Here is a 20,685-nt window from a genome sequence, read left to right as displayed (position 1 = left end):
ACGATCATTCTCATGATTTCCGGTGTTCGTTGGAAAGTAGGTCATGTTTATTCCATGGTGATGCTTTGATTTTTAATTACGTAACACACAATTATGTTAGTTTGTTTATGGACTACAAGTCATCAGCTCATCTTCGCCTGTGGTCCCATCTGGGACATAGGCCGCCAACCAGCTTCCTCCAGGCGTCTCGGTTCTGGGCGAGTCTCTCCAGCTGTCCCCATGTTTGGCCCATCTGCTTAGCATCTGCATCCAGGTCACGGCGCCAGGTGTTTCGAGGCCGCCCTCTCTTTCTTTTCCTTTGGGGGTTCCATGTGAGGGATTGCCTTGTCGTATTGGATGCAGGCTTGCGAAGGGTGTGGCCTATCCACCTCCAACGTCTCTGAAGGATGTCTTCTTCAACTTGCTGCTGATTTGTTCTTCTCCATAATTCTTCGTTGGAGATCTTGTCTGGCTAGCGGATCTTGAGGATCTTCCTTAGGCAGGTGTTGATGAAGACCTGTATTTTCATTATGGTGGTGACAGTGGTTCTCCAGGTCTCTGCTCCATAGAGGAGTAGCGGCTTCACAATGGTATTGAAGAGCCTAATCTTGGTGGTGATGCCAATTACGTTGGATCCCCAGATGTTCTTCAGCTGATGTAAGGCTGTTTGTGATTTACCGATGCAGGTACTGACAGCTGCATCCGTTCCTCCCTGGTTGTCCAGAATGCTGCCGAGATAGGTGAAGCTGTCCACCTCCTCCAGCGCCTCTCCTTGGACTGTGATGGGTGTGTTGTTTGATGCGTTGGTCCTGAACACCTTGCTCTTCGCTTTGTTGATGGTGAGGCCCAGTTTAGCTGAGTTCTCCGTTACTATGTTTATCTTTTCCTGCATCTGTTGTTGGGTGTGGGAGAGAAGAGGCAAATCATCGGCAAATGTTATCAGAGTGTTCACTGAATTCCATTCCGCTTCTGCTCCGTTGATGTCTTCATTACCTAGTCTATGACCAGTAGGAACAGGAAAGGTGAGAGTAAACAGCCTTGCCTCACACCAGTTCTCACATCAAAGGCATCCGTGAGCTGTTCTGCCGTGAACAATTTTGCAGGTCATTCCCTCATAAGACTTCCTGATGATGTTGGTGATCTTTTCTTGCACTCCGTAGTTTCTCAGAAGTCTCCAGAGGGACTCCCGGTCAACGCTGTCGAACGCCTTTTCATAGTCAATAAAGTTGACATACAACGGCGAACTCCACTCCAGGGATTGTTCCAGAATGATGCGTAGGGTTGCGATCTGATCCGTGCACGATCTCTCCGTTCGGAAGGCTGCTTGTTGGTCACGGAGATGCGGGTCTACTGTGTCTTTCATTCGGTTCAGTAGGATGCGATTAAATACCTTTCCTGGGATGGATGACAGCGTGATTCCTCGGAAGTTGTAGCAGGAACTGAGGTCGCCTTTCTTGGGAAGCTTGATGAGGTAACCCCTTTTTCCACTCTGTTGGTATTTCTTCTTTTTCCCATATCTTGCTGAAAAGCGGGTGTAGTAGGTCCACACTGGTCTCCACGTCAGCCTTAAGCGCTTCTGCCGGTATGCTGTCAGGTCCTGCAGAATTGCCGTTCTTCAATTGTTTAGATGGCGCTGCTGATCTTTTCTTTTGTGGGAGTGCAGCATTTGATTGGCAGATCACTTGTAGCTGGCAGAATCTCCGGTGGGTTCACAGGGGCAGGCCTGTTGAGTAGCTCCTGGAAGTGCTCAATCCACCTCTTCTTCTGCCCTTCATCCCCTGGTATTATTCCTCCATTTTTGTCCTTACTGGCCTCTCTGGCTTGGCAAACTTTCCTGCTGATCTCTTGGTGATGAAGAACATATCTTTAGTTCTGTTCTGATAGGCTGCCTCTTCTGCCTCTGTTGCAAGCGTCTCTAGGTAGTTCCCCTTGTCTTCTCTGATACTTCGCTTGAAGCTCCTATTTGCTTTGGTGTACTCTTCTTGTGCTTTCACTTTTGCGGCGCGTGTTCTGCTGTTGTTTACACTTGCCTTCTTTTCTCGTCTTTCCTCAACTTTTTGGAGCGTCTCTGCTGTCATCCACTTCTTGTGGGTGTAAGACTTGGGGCCCAGTACTTCTTGGCATGTTGAAGTCTGTGCTTCTTTCACGTTCTTCCACTTCTGCTCTATCGTCCCTTCTTCAAGCAGCTCCTCTAGGACCTGGAACTTGTTGGAGAGAGTGACCTTGAACTCTTCTTGCTTCCAGGTGTCTTTCAGAGTGGCAGTGTTGTACCGTTAGCGTTGGTTGGGCCCCCCTGTCCAACTCTTCTTCAGCTTTAGTTTAAATCGGGCGACAAGGAGATGATGGTCCGAAGCCACGTCTGCTCCTCGCTTGACACGTACATCCTGGAGAGAGCGACGAAAACTCCTTGCGATGCACAAGTGGTTAATCTGGTTCTCCGTTGACAGGTTTGGTGACACCCAAGTTGCCTTGTGTATCCTTCTGTGGTGGAAAACACTCCCTCCGATGACCAGGTTACTTGTGGCGCACAGGTCGGCGAATCTATCCCCGTTGTCGTTCATCTCGCCTAACCCTTGCTTTCCCATGATCTACTCATTTCCTCGGTGGTCACTGCCGATCTTGGCGTTGAAGTCACCCATTAGAATAATGATGTTTCTCTTTGGTCTGTCTTGTATGATAGTTGACAGTCTATTGTAGAAGTTGTCCTTCTCATCCTCTGTACTGTCGTTTGTTGGGGCGTAGCACTGGATCATGTCCATGTTGATCCTCTTCTTCTTTGTAAGGAAAGAGGCCATCATTATCCGAGGTCCGTGTGCCTCCCACCCAATGACTGCTCTCTGTGCGACTTGGAAAGCATTAGGGCTACTCCCTTGGTGTGTTCTGCATCCTCCTGCTCATGCCCCGAGAAAAACAGTAACTCACCGGATGTCAGTCGCTTCTGCCCAGAGCCAGTCCATCTTGATTCACTGATCCCTAGGATGGTGAGGTTGAACTTCCTTATCTCTGCGGCCACCTGTGCTGTCTTCCCGGGCTCACACATGGTTCGGACATTCCATGTACCGATGGTGGTAGTGGTCCTGGTGGAGATGATGGTCTTCGGCCTGATGGCTTCCAGTTGACACTGGCTTTCACCGTCCGGCGTCATACGTCCTCCAGCTGGAGGTCCACCTTCTCCCAGGTCAGTGATGTATGTTGTTATTCTGTTTGGCGTTTCTGTAAGGTTCAACAGGGTAGGGTAGCTAGCCCTACGCCCAACCCTCCTCCTTTTTCAGCGCGGGCTTGGGACCGTCCTTGGCGGATTTATGGACTACTAGTAGCTTTATAAAATGTTTTATATGCCGATTATTTTTAAATAAAATGTAAAACTATTTTAAGAACAATATGATCAAGAGTTATGCGCATAGTAACATATCTAAGCAACGAATCAGAAGGGCCGATACTATGAGACAGCTTTACATGAAACAGCTTACTACAGCTAGGGAGCTAAGTCTAGCGAGTATATTTTTGACAACATTGCGGCGCAAGTTTCTTTGTTATGTCCAAGAATACACATATAACTATAGATTGACATATAGCACATACGTGTTTTGTATTTGGTCTCTTCCGAAATTCTTATGTATTCATTAAAAGGGCCGATACTACTGAAAGACATGCTATATAAAATCTACATGTTTGAAAAATTGCGTTACCTTTTTTTTGGTAATAGAAATATATGGCAATTGAAATTATTTCGAGGATGTATGTAGAATGATGATACATACAGAAGAGAGACTGTACAAATGTGAGGTGTGTGGTAAAGCATTTAAACTGAGTGTTAACTTGAAAACACACATGAGGATACATACAGGAGAGACCGTATAAATGTGAGGAGTGTGGCTATGCTTGTAACCAGAGAAGTAACTTGAAGACACACATGAGGATACATTCAGGAGAGAGACTGTACAATTGTGTAGTGTGTGGCTATGCTTGTAACGAGAGTAGTACCTTGAAGACACATATGAGGATACATGCAGGAGAGAGACCGTACAAGTGTGAGAAGTGTGGTTATGCATGTAACCAGAGTTGTACATTTAAGAGACACATGAGAATACATTCAGGAGAGAGACTGTACAAGTGTGAGGATTGTGGCTATGCTTTTTACCAAAGTAGTACCTTGAAGACACACATGAGGATACATTCAGTATAGAGACTGTACAAGTTTGAGTGGTTTGGTTATGTATGCAAAGTAGTACCTTAAAGACACACGTGAGGATACATTGAGGAGAGAGACTGTGCAAGTGTGAGGAGTGTGGCTATGTTTGTAACCAGAGTTCTGACTTGAAGAAACACATGAGCATACATACAGAAGAGAGACTGTTCAAATGTGAGGTGTGTGGTAAAACATTCAAACAAAGTGGTACCTGGACAACACATGAAGATACACACAGAGGAGGGACCGTTCATGTGGGATGTGTGTGGCTTTTCATTTAAACATAGTAGTTACTTGAAAAAACACTTGATGATACATTCAAGAGAGAAACAAGTGTAGGTTGTGGTTGTGCATGTAAGAAAAGTAGGCACTTGAAGACACACATGAGGATACATTCACGAGAAAGGCTGTACAAGTGTGAGGAGTGTATGTTTCTCCACGAGTGATAACTTGTAGAAGCACATGGGGATACATAATTGAAGAAATATCTTAAACAGGAAAACACCACAAATCTCTGATAAAAGAATTGTTAGGGCTTCTTGTGATTAATATAAACTTGTATAGTAAGATAACAAAATAATATTCTCTTAAACGATAAGCCATGAAGATTTAACATTTGAAAGTTCAATTATATTGTGTTCCTCTATCAAGTTTGTTAAAATCATTCCCTATAAAAAAACGTGCCTTAATTGTCCTTCATCTATTTTGTTTCCATATAACGTATATACTATACACTTGAAAAATCTTTCTATCTGGAACTATAAGGCCCAGAGTTTTAGTATTGGCATCTAAAATAAGTTGAGCTTCTGTACTTAGTTTGTTCACAACTGGCACATGGATGTAACCTGTGTTCCATTTATGTAGTAAAACTGACAAAAATCACTGAAACCAATATGCACAAAGGTTTGGTAGTTTGCATGATACATGGCATGGTTGTTTTCAACTAAGTTTGTTCAAATGGTGTCCTTGATTCAAATTGGCTCCACCGTGTTAAAATGTGTTTCCTGTACAGAATAAAAGGGAAAACTTTCACAATCTCTGAAAATGCAAGGCACGAGGTTTGGTATGTGACCATTGTATTGTTTTGTTTTTTTTAACCTTTTAAAAAAAAGCTTTTGTCCATTTGATTGAGCCGACATTGTGGTATACTTGTTTGAATTATATATTTGCCAAGTTTGAAAGTGATTGTGGGCAGTGAAACATAGGGAACACTGTAGAAGAATAGTATAATATAACGGTAACTCAAGTTATGTGCATTAACTGTTTATATTAATGACCTGACATAAATCACATACGAAGGGCCAGTTTATGTATTTACACATATATATAAATATATATATATATTTATTTATTTATTTATATTAAATTGATATAGTGTGCACATTCCATTAGAAATGTACACATAGATAAATATATGAATATCATCTTACCCCATGCTAGTATGCAACAAGTATATTCAAAAAGTATTAACAACACTTAATAATACATAAACTAATATGTTTCTTGGAAGTGAGCATGTTACTTAATGTATTGTTTACAATGCATAACACAATATTGCTTAGGCATTTACGGAATACAGAAAGCAATAGTATATTTTCCAATTTGTTTCACTGACAAGTAATTCAGAAGTTACCTAAATATATAATAGAAACGTATGTAGTAATCAATACAAAAAGTACATTTTTTCTTAAGTTTGCACGTCAATAATTGAATTCTTACCATGCATAAAAACAAAACATGTATATTTGGGGTGTAAATTACAAACTTTGGAAATGTTAAGACGTGTATTGTTTTAATGTATCAACATTTAATATTGGTCAAAAATCAAATTAATAAAATAAGCAGCATCGTGCACATTTATATGTTTTTCTAACTACTAATAATATGTGCTTAACGCAATATGAATTAACAATGTTCTTGTCAATAATTATATTGATATCAATAGACCCAATATGTATGTTTTGAAATACACATAGAAATAAATGCATTAATGGTATTTGTTAACAATATACTTGTCAATAATTGTATTGATAGCAATAGACCCAATATGTATATTTGAAATACACATAGAAATAAATGTATTAATGGTATTTGAACGAATATGCATATCAAAAATGTGCATGCAAACATTAGTATTGCCAAAATGTATAAATAATCGATATTGGTTTAATGATTTAAGTAGCAAAAAAGTATAAGCATGTTTTTTTTTTCTTAAATACTTTGATAAGCATAAAGCACTTTTTGTAAACGCTCTTTTTACATTACACTTTTTGCAAGTTATACTATTTAAAATGTAATGCACCCCTGATGCCTAACCTATAATTTTGCCTTTCGATAGTAGGTGGGCAACACATCAGAAATCAGTGTATTACTTTTTTCCTTATAAAAATCAACGTCATTGTCAAGTTATTAAACACCGATCCTTTAACAACTGTCGCATATTTTCGTGTTGTTAATAGCAAATACTTAAAGGAAAGGCATACTTTGACAACAATCGTATTTTAACTGATGTATACTGAGATGTTAAATTTTTTGTTTTCACTATTGTGTTTATCTTAAGTGTAAGTAAAAATACTAAACATGATATTATTAGCATCGGCAAACACCGATAAATAGTGTATTGATAAAACATCTCACCTCAGTTTTTCTATCAAGCATACATGCACATTTATATGTAATTGTTCAAGAATCTAACTAATAGAATAAGCGAAACGTACGCATTCATATTTTGTCTTATCACTAGTTATATGTCTTGAACGCACTATGTATGTTCGAAATATACTTGTCAATAAATATAATGATAGAAATAGACATAATATGTATATTTGAAATATGCATATAAATACATGTATTAATGACACTTGAATGAATATGTATATGACACATGTGCACGAAAACAACTGTATTGTTAAACTCTATAAACAATCAATAATGTTTAAGGGTTTTAGTGGTAAATTACTAGTAGTGTGTTTTTTTTCCTTATAAATATGTTGAAATATTATTTATTAACACTGATTACATTATTTATTACATAGATGATTGAACAATACTTAATATTGAACGAGGTATGAGCTACTTTTTCAAACATAGAATAATTTGTGTAATCGCGCATTTCTTTTATACCACATTACTGCAAATTATGTTATTTAAAATGTAATACACCTCTGATGCCTAACCAATATTTTTACCTTTCGATAATAGGTAGGCGACACATCAGAAATCAGTGTATTAATATTTTCCTTATACGAATAATCAACTGAATCAACATCTTTGTCAAGTTATTAAAGACCGATCCTTTAACGACTGTCGCATATGTTCGTATTATTTAAAGCAAATACTTAAAGATGAGGCATACTTTGACAACAATCGTGTAATAACCGATGTATACTTAAATGTTTTATTTAAAAATACTATGTTTATCTTAAGTTTGTATGGAAGTACTTATTATTATGTAAAGCATACTTGCATGTACAACATGTTTAATATTATCGTCAGCAACTCACCAATTATTTGCAGATAAAGTAGAATAAGATGTCTTGTATACTATAGATTTTGCATGTTAGCCCATATCCATATTAAATAGCATGGATATGTTTATTCATCTTTCTGAGATAGTATCTAAATGGACAAGCACGTACTTACATATAATTTATTATAACCCCACTCTTTATGAATATTAAAATATGTACACTTAATGTAAAAGGGCTAAACAACAAAGAAAAACGTATAAAAATGTTCAAATGGTTAGAAGAAAAGAAATATAAGATATGCCTACTACAAGAAAGTCATTTGACGGACACTGTTATTGAAGCATTAAAGCACGAATGGGATGGTGTTATTTATCTGAGTGGACATCACACAAACAAACAAGGAATCACATTTCTTTTAAAAAATAACTCAAATATATTAATGTCAGCAACTTCAAAAACATAATACCTGGAAGACTAGCGAGCCTTGACATTACAATACACGAAACACAAATAACATTTATTAATGTTTACGGTCCTAACTTAGATACAAGTAACTTCTACAAAACACTGCATACCTTATTAATGACAATTCAGATAAAAATAAAATAATTGGCGGAGACTTTAATACCATAATAAATCCAATATTAGACAAGAAAAATGGCAATTTATATACACATCTGAAAAAAAGGACATTGTTGAATGAAATTATTGAAAATTGTAACTTGTTAGATATTTGGCGTACATTAAATCCATCCGAGTGCAAATTTTACATGACATTCAAACTCCAAACCAACTATATACTGCAGGCTAGACTACTTTCTTATATCGGAATCATTATGTTATATAATCGACAACAGTTACATCAAACCAGGTTTCATGACTGACCACTCCCTTGTTGCTCTCAAACTAAACAACATTCAACCAGAACGAGGGCCGGGCTATTTAAAATTAAATAATAGCATTTTATTAGATACTCAATATCAAGCCCAAATAAAACAGGAAATAACATATACCGTACAAAACAACAATGATGCAAACCCAAATACTTTATGGCAGATTATAAAAGGTAACATACGCAATACAACAATAAGATACTTATCATTCAAACAAAAAGAAACACGCAAACTTGAAGAAAAAACACTACATGATATAGAAAAATGACAAACACAAATACATAACAATAATATCATCGACAAAGTCAGTATTGAAAGTGAACTACATTAAAAAAAACAAGTGTTAGAAGACATTTATCATGAACAACTTAATGGAATAATCCTAAGGGCGAGAGCTAAACACATAGAACACAATGAAAAAAATACAAAATATTTTGCAAACATCGAAAAACGTAATAGTGAACAAAAAACCATTCACAAACTTGTCGTTAACGATATTGAAGTAACCAATAGGATACAGATTCTAGAAGAACGATTATTTTATGAAAACCGCTATAAAAAGAAGCAAACCTCAACCAACACAAATTTCAATACTCCTTAATCAACTCTAAATGATAATGAAAAACACTCATGTGAAGGACTCCTTACTGAATACGAATGTGGGATAGCACTTAAAGAAATGCAAAATAATAAAAGCCCGGGATCAGATGGTATAACAATTTAATTTTACAAAATATTTTGGAATGAAATAAAAACATATTGAATCAACTCCCTAAACTACTCTTTCAATAATGGAAATCTAACTGTTCTGCAAAAACAAGGTATCATATCACTTATCCCTAAACCTGGAAAAAACCTAGAAACCTTATCAAATTGGCGCCCTATAAGTTTATTGAACAATGACAATAAGATTGCAACAAAAAGCATCGCAAATAGAATTAAAAAAATATTACCTTCGATTATTTCAAGTTCACAATCCGGATTTATAAAAGGACGGTATATCGGCGAAAATGTACGATTGATACAAGAATGCATTAATTACTTCAATAGCACAAATAAATCAGGTCTAATATTCTTTGCAGACTTTGAAAAAGCATTTTACTCCCTCAACCTATTCCTTTATGTTCTCATGTTTAGAGAAAATGAACTTTAGAGAAAATATTATTAAATGGGTGAAACTTTTTTATAGTGACATAAGTAGTATATTTATAAATAAATGGGTTCTTCTCTGACAGTTTTAATATCGAAAGAGGTGGTAGACAGGGATGTCCACTCTCATCGTCGCTATTTATTATATGTATAGAATTCCTATCTCATTTTATACAATCTAACACAAACATAAACGGTATAGTCGTTAAACCAGAAGAAGAAATCAAACAGTCATTATTCGCCGATGACGCAACTTATTTTTGCACTAACAATCCTTGCTCCTTTAACAACTTGATAGAATCACTGACCCTGTTTGGAAACGTATCAGGACTAAAATTAAACAAATGTTAATGCACTGTGCTAAAGAAGGTAATTATAGGCATTCAAACATTCATCTTAAAACGGAAATGAACTTCAATTGGACAGCAAACGAGGCATCAACGTTAGGCATAACATTCACAAACAATGAGAGTGAAACAATATTAAAGTACATATTACCCAAACTACAAAAATTCAAAAACTGTGTTAAATTATGACAACATAGAAAACTAACCTTAATTGGAAAAATAACTGTATTAAAAACCTTTGCACTACCGAAATTAATATATGTACTTACCGTTCTTCCAAACCCAGATAATAAAATCATTGAAGATATAAAAAAAAATAATCTATATTTGATTTTTTATGGGATGGCAAACCCGACAAAATAAAACAAATACAATTAATACAATCTGTAAAGCTTGGAGGTCTACAACTGACTGACATTTATTCGTTCATAAATTCAATCAAATCCAGTTGGGTCAAACGTATATTAGATACCACAATAAAGAGTAAATGGACGTTGTTTTGTCAACAAACACTAGCCAAATATGGTGGCTCTTTAATTTTTGAATGTAACATTAGTGAGTCTCTAATACTTGATATAGCAAAAAAGAATATGTTTGTATCTAATATACTATCAGCTCGGAGTAAGGTCACAGATATGTTAGAAGAAAAAAGTTACAGGAAAATAATTTTATGGAATAATAAAAACATAAACGCAAATGATAGCACATTCTTTTATAAAAACTGGTTTGAAAAGAGCATGAAGTATGTCGATCAACTATTTGATTACCGAATAAACGATTTTTATTCCTTTGATAATATTTGCTTCTTGTATGAAATCACAGCAACAGACTTCCTTATGTATTACACGCTGATAAAAAGTATTCCATCACATATAAAATATAATATAAACGCAGACAACACGCAACACATTAGAACTCAATTTCTAGAAAAACTCACAACAAAACAAAAACCGAACAAACTATTATACAGAATACGAATAAACAACAAGATTAACGAATTACCCAAATTCCAAATAAAATGGCAAAGTATATTCCAAGAGCATGAATTTAACTGGAAAGAAATATTTATTATGTCATTCAAAACAACAATCGACATCACACTAAGAAACTTTCAGTTCAAATACCTACATCGAATTATCACCACCAATAAATATCTTTTTAAATACAAATTAGCTAACTCTTATTTATGTGACTTCTGCGGTGAAAATATCGAAACTATAGAAAATATATATTGGGAGTGCAAATACATCAAACCTATCTGGAATCAGTTTGCATGCTTTCTTTGCCAACAGCAACTAAACATTAAACTATCCCTCTTAAATGTTAGTTTTGGAATTAACTCATTAAAATTTATAGACGGTAATAAATTGTGAATTTTATTATCACATTGATGAAACTTTTTATCTTTAACATGAAATACAAGAAGCAATTACCAAATTTTTATTGTTTTATACATAGCCTGAAATTAAAAATTCAGATTAAGAAAGAAATAGCCCTCAGTAATGATACATTGCATATTTTTGAACAAAAATGGAATCGAATTAAATTTTCATAATGCTTGTCCATTTAAATATACTACTTTCTTAATGCTAGTTTATCATTTCATATATTCAATTTAGTTTTTTTCAGTTTTTTTAATCTTATTACATCATTGATTATTATATATATAAGAACACATCCCGTTCCCACTGATTGTAATATTACAAACCAAGGTCTAAAAAAACACCTTATAAGGCATATCTCTGTATAATTTGTTAAAAAAAACATTGATTGCAAATGAAAAACAGTGTATGTATACAATATATGCTTTAAAATGAATATAAAAAAAAGAAAATGCAATTTGATAAAGTTCAAGGTATTTTGGTTGTTCCGTGTTGAAAATCATATATATGTTGGCCTTTGATTTGTCCAAATGGTACGTTTGTGCATCATGTATTGGATTGGTTGGATTTGCCTGTATATAAATACGCGTTCTTAAAATGTCAAAATGGCATGTTTGGGAATGCCGACTAACATTTTAGAATGCTGGCATTAAAAAAAGATTTTAAAAACCAAGATGAACAGATTTGAATAGAAAACTGGTTGTTTTTGACAATTAAAAAGAGTATGGATGTAAACAGTACACGGCGGTATCGCCCCGTACGAAAAAAAAGCGGAATCGCCAGCACGAGAATGAGCGTGATTAGGTGTAGGCGGTATCGCCAAGTACACCGGTGTTATGATTATTAATACAAGATTTGTGTCGATTTATTGACATATAGTTAGCATATATGCGAAATAGATTGTGCATTTGTTTTTCTTATGTTTTTTTTGTATTTCTAAGACAAGATGTTTTTACCGAAATATTTTTACACTATTGTTTTTTCAGAGTTACAAAGAGGAAATAGGCGAGTTGCCGATGGTTTTATTGGACAAAGTGGAGCTGCTCCCCGACCTACTACTAAAATTCAGAGCTCAGAGTACCAGTAAAGTTACCATAATGCGTCTGAACGTTTTCAAAAATGGTCTAAGCCTAATGGGTTTGGGAGTAGTGACATTTTGCCCGCTAAAGCATTTGCTAATAAAGGGTTTAGAGTCAGGAATGTTAACAAACAGATGCCATATACAAATTAACGTGAATTGTTTAATGAATGTCGTAAAGCCACATGTGGCAGACGTGACAGTTTATTGTTTGCATTCTTTGCGAGCAGGCGGTGTTTCTGCCGCCGCAAATAATGGTGATGAGGACCGAATGTTTAAACGTCATGGCAGATGGACAAGTGAAAGCGCTAAAGACTGATATGTGAAGGACAATTTACATGAGAAGTTGTCTAAAAGGTGTCTTTATGCTTAGGACTATAGCATGTGCCGTAAAGAACATCCTTTACGTTAAAATTTGTATACATAATTTCATAAGTAAATATATATCTAGTATATTGTTGTATTTTTGTTCCAATCCATTTTTATGTTCTATATACGTAAAAGATAATATTTTTATGTTCTATATATGTACAAGATAATATTTTTGTCTTGATAATTTTCCTATTTTCCCGTTCTTTGATTTCAGCAATTTCACCAAATACAAATAGCAGTTTGAATTGTTTGAATTGAAAAGTGTGTTTGTTATTATTATCAGACTGGGACAGGGTTTATGGGAATAACACTTTGCTCTGATAAGTTGATGACATATATTGGCAGGTGACTTATTTTATTGGATTACAATTTAGTGTGTGGTAAAGGTATGAAAATACCTGTAAAGTCAAACTGCTAATTTAAAGTTGTTCAAAAATTGCCCTAAGGGAACAACACATTGATTAAATGTTCGACGGATTTCCCGCACCTAAAATCTTAAAACGAAATAAAAAATATTTTTAATTTTATTTTGCGCCGGCAGCAACAATATTTGGTCCGCAAATATAAGTTCAAAGACTTGGTTTAATTTAGCCTACGGATTATACGATATAGGCTGTTATAACGCTTTCCGGTATTAGATTGGTTTATGGTAAAAGAATGGCGGCGTTCGTCTGCCTCGTTCGGGGGCAGTGTACAGTTATTCTTGAAAATTCCCAGGCCGACAACCACTGATCTGCAAAATACCCTAAAAGCAAGGCCTTCAGTCACAACCTGAAAAAAGATTCAGACAATATTCAGTGCAGCTCATCAACAGCTTGAAAATAATGCAAAAAAATGCAGAAAATGCTTTTTAAATTGATATCTGGGGTAAAATAGACCTTTTCGGGGGTCTCAGAACTTGCCCGTAAAAACCCAATTTTTTGATAAACCCGGTAATCAACTTTATCTTTCCGGGTAAGATTATGCACAGAGTCGACAACATGCTTTGCACTATCACAGCAAAAGCTTTCAAACTGAGCCAAACAAAATTGGTCATTACCATTAAACTTTTTTGATCTGCTAACTTATTTAAACCCACCGTTGAAATATGTCAAATGTCGGCTGCTTCAAGCAGGATGTATATGTTGTTACTTCTCACTGAGCATGTGCAGAATGTTGACTTAAATCCAGGTCCTTAGTTTCGCATATCTGCAAACAAGTGAAATTACTAGAATATTGACCATTTATACTTACATTTCAGCTTCTGGAGTCAAAAAACTATTTGTTTAAGGTCATAAACCTTAAATTCTATAAACATTGCTAAACTAACAAAAGTACTGCATTTGATTATCGTATAATACCTTAATATGTATTTATATTTATTTTTATTTCGCTCGCTCGCTCCATTTCCGATGTGCTAAAATCCGTAGAACAAATCTTCAATTTGTTGTGGCCTAATTGAACAGTTTCAACTTTGATACTTACATGTACCTTTGAAAAATTTGACTGAATGTTGTCAGCAGATAATTAGTAGTTATGCTTCATTTTAAAACTGTACCAGAGAAAATGATGGGTTGCATTTCACGCGCTCAAGTGAAAGAAAATTGTGTTTAAGTTTTGATATTTTCTAATATACATTTTTTGCGTAAGTGGAAATAAAAATTGGCAAACATAGAAGATATCTAGACTTTAAATTATATAGACAACGACAAAAAGCAGAATTGAAAAAAGTTTGTTATAGTTTTTTTATCTCAGGACTTTTTTGCTACAGGATTTCTTGTTACACATTGTGTGTGTGTGTGTGGTTTAACAGAAGAAATATTTGTGTGCTCTGAGAACCAATTTGAGCTTGCCATATCTGTGAGATTCAGTGACCTGTGTTCATATACAATGTGTGGATACAACATGAATCAACAAGGATCAACTCGGGTCATTGAGTTCTCACACTTATAATTAAAGGAAACTTGAATTATTTTTTTTTAAATGGCAAGAATAACTACTGTACTTTTTGTGATTTAGAAAATAACACAATACACAAATGATTATGTGTAAATTTGTAATGTCTGGTTAACAAACAATCAGTTTATAAAGTTGGTTAAAAATGAATATATAACCTGTCCCGTGTTAATCAAATCTCCGTTAGTTTGGAAAATTGTGAGAGGATATAAGTATTTTAACTTGTATTTGCATGTTTTTAAATGCAGACCCTATACACAATTTACCAGTAACGTTTTAGTGGTAATGCAAACCCAATCTTAGTTCAGATGTAGTTTTCAATTGTAAAACATTTTATGACACATTGTACACAAATTGCAAGAATCGATGACATTTGTATTGCATTGTTATCTGTCATGACAAAAATGTTAACAGATGTTTATTTACAAAAGTTTTGAAGGTTATATTAAATGAATTTGATCTTTAAATCATTTTAACCAAAATACTTTATTAGTAAAAACTGAAACACAGCACTGTCATTTAATTTCATTTATCTAACTAAATGACATACATTTGTTTAAGCAATATGAAATAAAAACTATCACGAACAAATCAAAGAATAACACTGAGTAAGGTAAGAGATAAATGTTGACAGAGGATTTACGTATTGCTGTACTGAGCATACTTTTTAACCTGAGTGAGTGACCAATTGACTGTGAGTGGTTTTTTATGTGCTTTTTTGACGTTTAAGAATAAACTTTTTCCCACTCAGAAGAAAAGGGAAAATGGCTATGTGCAAACAGCATAAAACCAGAACAGCCTGCGGGTAACTCTCAGTCTGTTCAGGTTTTATGCTGTTTGGTGCTCATCAGTATCTAAAGGGTGGCGATGAAGCTTTTAAAGTCACTATCACGCTCACCAATACATACGGCTACTGTATAATGCTATATAAAAACATTCGACAACAAGTAGTACCATACGATGGTTAATTACAATAGGAAGACCCTAAAAAGATAAAAGTATCATTGATGTAAAAACGTTATATTACAAGCATTCGGCAAGTTTTAATCATCTAAATATCTAAATATCATTCAGCGATGTAATCAACTTACGCTTTCGAGTCAGGATCGGATTCATTCGAGTTGCGTTCATTTGCACAATTTATACAAGCCATTTTCGCAATCGCTAAGTTCCAGTTACCATGAATTTATTTTGATTTCACAGAATGATTATTCATGAGAGCTACGTCATGCCTCCGACGCTTACCGTATCCAATCTCGTGTTTGCCCGTAAATGTTCGGATATTTCACGGGAGATATAAATGGAATTATTTGTGGCCACAAAAAAATAAAAACGAGCATTTTGTATCTCGTTAAATCAATTCTACCAGACAACATCTAACGTTGAAATTTTGCATTTTGCTAAAAGGAACATTGATTTTTTTTATGGGTTAGCTTTATTTAACGAAATATTCGATATTTTTGAGCGTGATTGTTACTTTAACATTTGAAGTCTAGTAAGGAAGGTCTTAAATTAAATACAACTTTGTGTGGGACTACAAATTTGTCAAGATAGGTGCTTCTTTTCCACTTTTTGGGGAATAGGATTGGACACTTTGAATTTAAATTGATTAAAAAGGATTGTTTAACTTTTGACATAAGTTGGGAAATTAGTCAAAGCTGTGGCCTAAGTAGTGTGTTTTTTGTTCAATTTCGTTCCCACTGGAAATTAGCACAGATTTTTCCCCAAAATTCCCAATTGAAAATTTGCATGTTTTTGTTAGCTCACCTGAGCACAATGTGCTCATGGTGAGCTTTTGGGATCGCCTTTTGTCCGTCGTGCGTCCGTCGTTCGTTGTCAACATTTTGCCTTGTGTACACTCTAGAGGCCACATTTCTTGTCCGATCTTCATGAAACTTGGTCAGAACATTTGTCCAAATGATACCTAAACCGAGTATGAAACTGGGTCATGCTGGCTCAAAAACTAGGTCACTAGGTCAAAAAATGGAAAAACCTTGTGAACACTGTAGAAGTCACATTTGGTGTTCAATCTTCATGTTACTTTGTCAAAATGGTTCTCTTAGTGATAAGTTGGTGGAGTTTAGGGGGCGGGCAGTTTTCCTAATATGGCTATAGAAAAACTTTGTGAACACTCTGAAAGTCACACATTTTTGCCAAATCATTATGAAACTTGGTGAAAACATTGGTTTCAATGATATCTCGGATGGGTTAAAAAATGGTGCAGATCGGTGAAAAAACATGGCCGCCAGGGGGCGGGGTAATTTTCTCTCTATGTATATAGTGAAAACAGGTGAACACTCTAGAAGTCACATTTTGGTAAAATCTTCGTGAAATTTGGTTAGAACATTTGTTTCCTGGATACGACGGTTGAGTTCGAAAACGGTTTGGATCGGTTAAAAAACATAGCCGCATGGGGGGGGGAGGGTCATTTTTCCTTATATTTATATAGTAAAAAAAGCTGGTGAACACTCTAGAATTCACATTTTTGGCAAACCATCTTGAAATTGTGTCTAAACATCGATTTTAATGTAATAAATGCCTGCTAATATCTAATAGCTTCTATTTGTTTATCCGGAAATTTCTGGAGCCGCCACTATGTGTCCGCAGTTTAGACTAGGTCGGAACTAAGTGTAACGTAATCCAATCTCCACGCAGAGTTAACAATACAATTCTCTACAATAATACACTGGGAGAATGTTAAGCATTGCCATTATTTGCTTATAATGATTTTACTGTGCCGTATGACAATCTGGTATGATGACCAGTTAATTGTTTTACTCTTGTCTTTCTTTTAAAACAATAATTGTATATAATTATATAATTATATAATGGTATATAATGATAATGTAATACTTATCCAGCAGCTCGAGTTTCACTTCTATATATTTCATGTACCGGCTGCACGAAAGTCGCAGATATCAGACATAGGAATTTCCAGAGCCGCAAGCGTGATGAAAATCCTGTGGACCTTTGCCACCGTGCATGGTGCAAGAGGTAGACCACGTGGCTTCGGCCATGCGTCGGTCGACGTAAGACCATATGGCTCCCGCCATACTTCGGTCTTTGCACGGTGCCGGGCAAAACGTAAACCACGTGGCTCTTGCCATACGTCGGTCGACGTCAGACCACTTGGCTCCCGTCATACGTCGGTCTTTGCCCATTGACGTCGACCACGTGGCTTCGGCCATGCGTTGGTCAACGTCATACCATATGGCTCCTGCCATACTTCGGTCTTTACCCGGTAAATTCACCGGTCATTCCGTTTACCGAACTACGGTCCCCGGTCATTGACCGGTCCGACAGTGGTCACCGGCGACCTGTCCGGGCACCGGTAACCAGGGACAGGTCCGGTCGCCGGTCACCGGGTATTACCCGTTGACGTCACCGGTCATATTAAGACCGGTCCGTTCACCGGTTATTGACCGGTCCGGGCAACGGTCACCGGTCATTGACTGGTCCGGTTACCGGGTATTGCCCGGTGTCGTCATCGCTCATATTATGACCGGCCTGTACACCGGTCACCGACCATTGACCGGTCCAGTCACTGGTTATAATAACCGGTCCCTTCCCCGGTCATATTATGACCAGTCCGGTCACTGTTCATTGATCGGTCCGTTAACCGGTCATTGACCGGTGCGATCACAGGGCACTGTTCACCGGTTATTGCCCGGTGACGTCACCGGTTATGTTATGACCGGTCCGTTCACCGGTCACCAGGCACCTGTCACCGGGTATTGCCGAAAAGAAGCAAAAGATAGAAGAGACGAGAGAATAGAGATAAGGAAAGATGAAACATTACCCGGTCACGTCACCGGTCATATTTTGTCCGGTCCGTTCTAAGGTCAACGGGTATGGTGACCGGTCATTTGAAGTCACCGGTCATTCTATGACTGGTCCGGTCACAGTTTAGCCTTTGACCGCTCCGGTCACCGGTCAGCTTATGACCGTTCCGTTCACAGGTCAGTCTATCACCCATCCGGTCACCGTTCAGCTTTTGACCGGTCCGGTCACCGATATTCGGGTTTGCTTTGCCATTTCACTGGTCAAGCAACCCCTGCCTTGAGAAAGGGAGGCGCTACACGGGTGTAACGCTCTGTTCCATCGCATTTCAACTTCCGTTTATACGTTCAGACGACGTTGTCGGCACTCAACAACTTCCTCTAACCTAAGACGCTACTTTAGGAGATCTATTTCCAGCTTTGCCGAACTTTGTCTCGGTATTGCAGGGATAAGGGACATCGCTCCTCCTAACGTAGGCGCTCTTGGACCCCCCGGTCCCCTTGGCGGTCCCCCTTTTATTCCTTGATGGAATCTCAGGACTCTTTTTCACTTGTGTCGGTCCCCTAATTGTCATCCACACACGTTTCAGCCGATTCTACAGCCACTGGGGCTTATTTGTCTACGAAAGCAAGTTCGTTTAACTTTTAGTCTCCAGCGTCAGGGGTTCATCTAGCCACTACGGCTACCTATTCAGCTTCACGGTATCTTCTACGTTGCCTAGTCATATACCCCCGGCTGCTACCCCATAGAATCCAAATACATTATGGAATGAGCATTCTTCAGGACACTTTGCGCATTTCATACTGATACTATAAGTTAAGAAAATACATACATCTGGTAATCTACTTCTGTCTCAGCCGGCTTCATGCAGATCACTGGTCTTGCAGACGGTTCGGCTGAAGCGGGCTCGGATTCTATCGTTGAGGCCGAACATTACTATTTGGCCTCTATTAATCAAGTCTAGGAAATTTTGTACAAGACCCTAGGTGATGACTTTTGATCCTGTCCTTCCCTGTCGGCTATATGCTCTGCAGTCACTGTCACGGATCAGTTGGCCCGCAAACGTTAGCCCAGCAGGATTAGCAAGGTGACGTCTTGAGTCGACCTCCGCCTTCCAAGTGGCTCGACTACAATGTAAATGGTCCAGTCACTGGAACCCAACTAATAAGTCTGCTCCATCGCCATGGAAAGCCCCTAAGGACCTGACGGAGCCTACACCGCTTGATGGCGGTAAAAGCTACAAGTCCTCTGTACCCGACCCGACTATCGGTTTGACCTTTCCAAACTGCCGGGTCTGGATCCTGACATCAGCAAGCTTTTGCTTACTATGCCAGTTGCTTCTACCACTATCTCAATTCCTTACTCCATGTTGGAGAATTAGGAACTGAGAGGGGACCGTTCCATAGGTCTTGCTAACCAGCCGCATCGCAGCCACAGCAATGTAGATGGATTGGTAGCTATCGGACTCAGGTCCGAGATGCTAATGATCTAGACGGACCTCATCCTCTCTACTCTGCCTTTATTTTCTTGTGGGAACAAGGCGTGAACTCGCTCAGAACTGCTCCGTTCACAAGAGATTCCCTTTCTGGAGGCAGTATACAGGCGGCTATCACCAGATCTGTGCTTCTCTGACAAAAAACCCCAAACAACTCTGGCCAGCGCAAAGGGACTTTTTAACGTCCAGCTTTTAAGCCCCCGGCAACCCCGACAGCCAAGAATACTAAGAATTTCAACTTTCTGCTCAAAAAGGCATTCTTCTATGCCACATCCGGATCCTTAGATGCTGTCTTCCTATAACAGATCGTCTTCCCATCGAAATTCGTCTGGTAAGGATTCATATTAAAAGGGCAAACCCAAGCAGGATCAGAAGACTTTCAAGCCTTCAACCGGCAAGGGCGGACCTTCCCAAGGTCAGCCCTAGGGACCCGCCCTTTCTACCGCCACCACCTCTGATGCTGGAGATACCAGTCGCGGCAATAGTTATGCACTTCGCGTATCGATGGATCCAATAACTTCGGAAACTTGGGTTCATTCCCTAGTCAAAAAGGCCTCACTTTTCCATTCGAAAAAAAGGCCTCCACTTTCCTGCGCTCCCATAGATCTGGTATCTC

At 37.5% G+C, this 20,685-nt stretch overlaps 2 protein-coding genes across 2 annotated transcripts in view; one reads left to right on the top strand and one right to left on the bottom strand.

Annotated features, from left to right (window-relative positions):
• Window positions 1–972: 972 nt before the first annotated feature.
• Window positions 973–2,564, bottom strand: LOC127831138 (uncharacterized). Its single transcript, XM_052356129.1, has 4 exons — window positions 2,361–2,564; window positions 1,878–2,177; window positions 1,370–1,667; window positions 973–1,061 (listed from the first exon to the last, which is right to left on the bottom strand). Exons 1-4 carry the CDS (start codon window positions 2,562–2,564, stop codon window positions 973–975), a joined length of 891 nt encoding a protein of 296 aa, XP_052212089.1.
• A 15,181-nt stretch (window positions 2,565–17,745) lies between these two features.
• Window positions 17,746–20,685, top strand: part of LOC127831137 (catenin beta-like) — a 49,906-nt gene continuing 46,966 nt past the window's right edge. Inside the window, 3 exon segments of the mRNA XM_052356127.1 lie at window positions 17,746–17,788; window positions 19,766–19,843; window positions 20,375–20,547. Coding sequence (XP_052212087.1) covers window positions 17,746–17,788; window positions 19,766–19,843; window positions 20,375–20,547 — 294 coding nt within the window.

Source organism: Dreissena polymorpha, chromosome 5 (assembly GCF_020536995.1).
Source record: "Dreissena polymorpha isolate Duluth1 chromosome 5, UMN_Dpol_1.0, whole genome shotgun sequence".
Lineage (NCBI taxonomy): Eukaryota > Metazoa > Mollusca > Bivalvia > Myida > Dreissenidae > Dreissena > Dreissena polymorpha.
This window is presented reverse-complemented; position numbering and strand designations above follow the sequence as displayed.

Bases quoted from the DNA above. Each gene is read 5' to 3' on its own strand.
- LOC127831138 (XM_052356129.1), bottom strand. From the start codon at position 2,564: ATGGGAAAGCAAGGGTTAGGCGAGATGAACGACAACGGGGATAGATTC. The intron at 2,178-2,360 runs GTACGTGTCAAG...AACAAGTTCCAG, and splicing joins TTCGTCGCTCTCTCCAGGAT to GTCCTAGAGGAGCTGCTTGA. The intron at 1,062-1,369 runs GTATTTAATCGC...TGTTCACGGCAG, and splicing joins TGTCATCCATCCCAGGAAAG to AACAGCTCACGGATGCCTTT.